At 49.0% G+C, this 6,116-nt stretch overlaps 1 protein-coding gene across 6 annotated transcripts in view; it reads left to right on the forward strand.

Moving 5' to 3' along the window:
* Atp2b3 (ATPase plasma membrane Ca2+ transporting 3) overlaps nucleotides 1-5,870 on the forward strand; it is a 44,889-nt gene extending 39,019 nt beyond the window's left edge. For 4 of the 6 annotated variants that reach the window (XM_051178281.1, XM_051178283.1, XM_051178282.1 and 1 more), the window contains one exon: nucleotides 5,478-5,870. In XM_051178281.1, the coding sequence (XP_051034238.1) occupies nucleotides 5,478-5,798 (321 nt within the window). In that variant the 3' untranslated portion in view covers nucleotides 5,799-5,870. The remainder of the gene's footprint in view (nucleotides 1-5,477) is intronic. The other 2 variants (XM_051178286.1, XM_051178287.1) reach the window with 1 other exon arrangement.
* The last annotated feature ends 246 nt before the right edge of the window (nucleotides 5,871-6,116 follow it).

The raw sequence follows: 6,116 nt of genomic DNA on the forward strand, positions 1-6,116 counted from the left end.
AAATCACCCCACTTGTGTTTCCTGGGAGAGTATATTGTCATTGTAGCTATTTGACAGTGTGCACACCGTCTCCACACTAGGAAATGCATCAATCAGTCCTCTAGTTGGGGCCCTGTCCTACCCTTTCTGGAACTACAGGCTAAATCCCAGGGAACCAAGCTTCCAGGAAATTACTAAAGCACACAACAAAATGCAGCCTAGGTACTGGCCTGCCCCAGGAAGCCCTGGTCTGAGGCCCTGCAGGTAGGTGCTGTGAGTACTGCCACATAACCAGCAGCTGACAACTTGTAGAATTTATTTAAGATCTCGACCCCCACCTTCCCTGCCCACACCCACTGCACCCCACCACCAGAGCTGGCCTTGGCTACTGAAAGGGCAAGACAATCAGCAGTACTTCCTCCTGTTTTCTGTGTGGCCTGACCACATGAAATGCTTGGGCCGGTCTGCTACTATCAGGAGCCAATCGAGTTCTCATGTTCTGGGCAGTTAGTGCTGCCTCTCCTCACTTTCCACATTTACTGGGCCAGAGTGCCAAGGCACCTGACAGGTCCCTTTTCTCAAGAAGGTTCTGAACTGGTGGTTGTGAAGAGTAATACAAAGGTGAAGAAGGAGTCAGACAGAAGCCTATAAGCTCGGTGAGCCTTAGTAGCAGAGAGCATGGGCAAGCCCCCTGCAGGGCCTAGAGCCTCTGGCAGCAGTGGCCAAGTTGAATTTCTCTCTGGCCAAGAAATTGTAAAGAAGAGGGGAGAGAGTATCAGGCATTTTCTACTGTTGCTTTCACCATTTGATTCAAGAGTCTCTCTCTCTCTTCATTCTTTTTACTGGGATGAGCCTCAACTTAGTTCCTATCCTCTAAACTCTTGCTCCACCTTACACACACAGCCTAATCTCCACATGAAAACCCCCAATACACACACACACACACACACACACACACACACACACACACACACACACCCCTACGTGAAGGCTTAGGCAAGAACATGTGTAACCTAAGAGGGCTTGAGGTTCCCATTCCTCAAAGCATCCTCCATTCCTTTCTACTGCAGCTTATGGATGGAGGCTTTGTCTGTGTCGAGTTAGAGGCCTTAACTCTGCTATCTGGGCAAAAATGGAGAGGAGACATTGTGAGTCTCCTCTGGGCAGCAATTGGTGATCAGCAAAGACAGTGGATGTAGATGGTCATAGACCTCCTAGGAGAAGTGAAAAGACCATTCAAGGCATTAGGAGTGCTATTCTAGGTTCCAGTTTACTCAGGACAGACTCTCTGAGTTTTGTGTGCAAAGAGAAAGTGCAGCTGTGGTGGATCTGGGAAAAGTTATGTTGGATCTAGGGTTTGGGAGTTGGTCACCTCCCAGCAGATGTTGGGGTTGGGATCCTTAGGTGTTTCAGACAGCTTCAGCTAGCTGGCTACACCCAAGTGGGTAGAGCTTTGAAGGGGTGATGCTATTACCATAGGAGACAGAGGCAAAGATAGACCAGATATTTTATACCCACTCACTGTCTTCTGAGTATGAGCAGTTCACTGGATGTTGGGGCCACCATTGAACCCTACAAAAATGTCCTATCTTAGGAGGAGTGGTTAGCTTCAACCAAGACACAGAAGAGAAAATAACTATTGTTACTGATTGGGTACTGGGGGAATAGGGCAGAGCTTACTGAAAAGGAGTGCTGAGGAAGAATCTTTGTGGTAGAACAGACAGTGCCCTGTGAGAGGAACATGTCAGGGGGTAGAGGCAGAAAAAAAAGTGGGAGGAGAGAGGCCAAGGCAGAACCTTGTTTGGGGCTCCTATTTTTCTGTGGGAGATTCAGCCAGTAATTACCTTGCATTGGAAAAGATTGACCTGTTGCCATGTGAAGGATAGACTATGAGGTAAGCTAAGACTACTTAAGTCCCTTTTTTCCCCAGAAGCCTCAGCCATAGTCTAGGATTTATCTTTCCTAGAGAGACATCTTTTATGTAAAACTGTCCTTCAGAGCCGGATCTAGCGGTACATGCCTGTCACTGCAGTACTGGGATAGTGCTGAAACACATGGTGTGGAGTTTGAAACCAGCCTGGTCTGCATGGTGAAACCCTGTGTCAAACAATCCAAACATCCTTTATCCCCACCCCCAGTCAGCACCCAGGCCAGTTCCATCACTTACAAGAATATTTGTTGTCAGGTAGGGAAGTGACAGGGTCTGACTCAGTGACCAGAAAGCATGAAAACATCATCTGTACATGAGACATTGCAGGCCACCGTAGGGTCATCAGACTCTTAGTCAGAAGCTGTGTGTCAGGCACAGACGCAGGATGGAGGCCCCAGGCAAACAAGGTCATCAGGCCTTCAGTTAGCACATGGAAGCTGTGGTGGAGGAGAGGAACTCGGGTGAAATGTTTGGGGATTGGTCCTATTGAACAAGCTGACAGTAAAGTATGTAGAAAGGATGGGAGCTGGTGAGGATGGGAGAGTGAAAGTTCCAGTGGTCCTCCAAGGGACATACATAGGAGCAGTAGGAGTGGCATGGGAAAAGGTGGCCTGACATTGATGGCATCCAGGTGGTCTGATGGGCCGTGAGGGTGTAAATGGTCCTGGGGAGGCATAGCACACTGGAAAACCCAGACAGAAGGCTGAAGAGAGGCCAGGGCAACCTGTGAGCTGGGACAAGGCATGGGCTCAACTCAGCCTTGGCTGCAGCTTAGCCAAAAACACTGAACTCCAGGTCTGAAAGAAGGAATCCCAGGGTCTCACAAGCCCTGCCTTCCATAATAAGCCACTCTTCTGGACAGTTGCTGCTCTGCCTAGACCAGTCTCCCAGGAGGTGCCTGTGCCCCACACCCTTTGGGTGTCTGAAAATACACCAGTCATAAGATCAAGAGCATGCCAGTTTGTTCTAGCCCCAGATTTCAATGCAGGGAAGAAAGAAGCTAAAGAAAAAGCTGACTCACTCCCAGATGTTACCCTCAAGATGACTCAAAATAGTGGAGTGAGTGTCAACACTCATTCACTTATGTCATTCATGTGGTTCCCAGGTGTTGGTAGACTGGACACTCTGTACCTGGATCTGGCAGAAGGGGGAAGCAAAAGGAATAGGCCAGGAGCTGCAAGAGGCACGGACAGCATACGATGGTTGCCTCGTGACTGAGGCTTCTCAGGGAAAGACTTTGGAGTTGAGCCAGGTGCAGTAAGAGACCATGGGACAGTTGTGAACATGTGTCTGGCTTGACCATGTGAGGTCCACTTCAGGAGAATGTTGTGGCCAGTCACCTGGGCATTGCTGGAAGACTTACTAGATTCCCCCAGAGTCAAGGGCAAAAATACGCAGCTCATTTCTAGATTGTGACATAATGGCGTGGTTGACAGATGGAGCTAGGTGATGTCCCCAGCACCAACATTGCAGTCATGCCCTAGAAAACCTAATTAATGCCATTACTAATTGGCATTAGATACAATTGTTTTCTTCTAATTAACATTGGCAATGGTTCTCAGTTCCTATGTTAACCCTATTTAAGCAACCAGTCTGAAAATAGTGGCTTGAAGAACAGCTGGCCAATAACAATCTGACAGAAAAAAAAAACTAACTGGACCTCAGATGTGGATTTAGGAAACCCCTATTTTCTAAAGCCTTTTGACTCACTTCTTTGCATTCCAAAGGCTGTGAGGTCTGCCTCCTCTAAAGTGAGTTAGGAGCAGTGCGCTTGACCTGACTGACTTGTCAGCCCTAAGGTGTTGACTGGAGGGCCGAAAGGGACTCATTGTAGCCCAGGTGATTCATTGTCAACTGTTCCTATAAAGGACCAACAAGTAAAGACATTCAGGCCTGTTGTCACCACACAACCCGTCCTTGTAGTGAGAAAGCAGCCACAGACAGTAAGCAGATGAATGGGCATGGCCTCACCAACAAACTTTACTTACAAAACCAGAAGAGGTCCAGGGTTCATTCACCTTGTGGCCAGAGTTTACAGATACGTTACCTAAATCATGAAAACCAAATCCTAGCTCCTTGAAAAGACTTCGAATGGCTCGCACAGGGAGAGACTAACGAGCTGGGAAACGCAGTTATCCTCTACACTACCCGGAGGCCATCAGGGCTGGCTTTGCCTTTGGAATGCGGCCAGTTGATATGGGCAGCGGTGCAGGCACTGGCTTGTGTGATGTCTATCAGAGGGCTATTGATTGGCCTGTGGTTCTAGAAACAGGAAGGAGCCCAGCATGTGGGGCCAGGGGAACATCGGAGAGGCAGCTATTCTGTGGCTTGAAAAGACTGCAAGTCAGTCTGTGAGTGACCGTGACAAAGCCAGAAAAGAGAGAGGCTGATTCTCAGTCAAGTTCTAAAACGTTGCCCTGCGGGAGATGCAGGAGGGTGGAGGGGATGCAAGCTTGGCTCAGAGCATGTGTGGAAAGCGGTGGGAAGGCCCACGTATTGTGGGAAGCTCTTCCTTGCAGAATATAACGCTGTTGTGAACTGAAAACAAGACTGGGTGGACACGAAACACGGGGAAAAGCACAGGGCTGTCTGGACAGAAGCTTAATGAGGAGGAAGAGAAGGAAGATAGTTTGGAGAAGAGAGGCCTGAAAGGTAGATGGCAAAGGGCTGTGCTGCTGAGGACACCAGCTATTTAATCAGACCCAATGAGACCCATGTAGTTATGACCCGGAGCTGTAAGAAGACCATGAGGATAACTGGTAGACGAAGACAGTGAATAGGAGCAAGCTTGGTATGTGCAAATCCAAGTGTGGCCATTTTCAGTCATGGCCTCCAGGTTAGGGCCAGTGAACTCTTCGGCCCAGGCCTCTGAGGAAAGTTCAGTGCCATATCCGTAGATAGCTTCCACCACTGTACAGAGATGTGGACAGAGAGGAAGAGTAACAGGAAGAGTCTGGAGCTTTGGGACATCCTAAGACAAAGAAGTAAGGAAGTGATTTCAGAGCACCTGGTAAAGTGAGCAACAGTGTCAGGGAGGCTTGAGACATTCTTAGAAACGGGAATTCAAGTATGTAGTGTGCCCCTGAAGGAAGGACTAAGATGCAGGTGCAGAAGTGGCCACTGGCACACTCTTTGGAGAATCTCAGTGTGTCTTCCACCAACTTGGAATTCAAAGTGAGTGAAAACCCCAGGTGCCACCTAAGCCATTCCTGTTCCCAGGGCAAGGACCAAGAAGGTGCAGGCAACAGCCTAGATATCCCTTGACCTGGGATATCTACCCAGGTCAAGATGTTTTCAACACCAAGGCCCATACCTGTAAACCCTTACCACAGTCCAGCAAAGCCACCCCATTCCTTACAAGTCCCCCAGTGTGTGAACATTCATTATGCAATGTGCCAGCCTCGGATATGGGCACAACTTTCCATACCAGCTACCCATTGACTGTCTCCTCTCCTTTCCTCTCCCTCCCTTCGCCTCTCCCCTCTTCTCTCCCCTTTCCACTCCCTTTGCTTCCCTTCCTTGCCCTTCCCTTTTCTCATGTGGGATCTGTCCCTCCCCTCCACTTCAGATCCGGGTGGTGAAAGCATTCCGTAGCTCGCTTTATGAAGGCCTTGAGAAACCAGAATCCAAGAGCTGCATCCATAACTTCATGGCAACGCCCGAGTTTCTGATCAATGACTACACCCACAACATCCCACTCATCGATGACACAGATGTGGATGAGAATGAAGAGCGCCTGAGGGCTCCGCCTCCCTCACCCCCTAACCAGAACAACAATGCCATAGACAGCGGCATCTACCTGACCACGCATGCCACCAAGTCAGCTACCTCTTCAGCATTCTCTTCCAGGCCTGGGAGCCCACTCCACAGCATGGAGACATCCCTCTAACCAGAACTTCTCTCAGCACACATGTATACACACACGTGTACATGTACACACACACACACAAACACACACACACACACAGTCACACATGCACACTCATGTGCATGTACACACAGAGAGGAGAACTGTGCACCTGCCAACGAGGGAAAATCCGCTAAAGAAATGAAAGACTTTTCTTAATGTGGTATTTGCAAGAAGCCAATTGCATTTAATAATGGCACAGCCCACTGGGCTTCTCACTAGGCCCCAGGAGGTGCAGGAAGGAGGAAGAAGGAAAAGGAAGGAGACGGAAAAAACAAAAAAAGAGCATGAGACAAGATG

The sequence above is a fragment of the Phodopus roborovskii genome, unplaced genomic scaffold, assembly GCF_943737965.1.
Source record: "Phodopus roborovskii unplaced genomic scaffold, PHOROB, whole genome shotgun sequence".
Taxonomy (NCBI): Eukaryota; Metazoa; Chordata; class Mammalia; order Rodentia; family Cricetidae; genus Phodopus; species Phodopus roborovskii.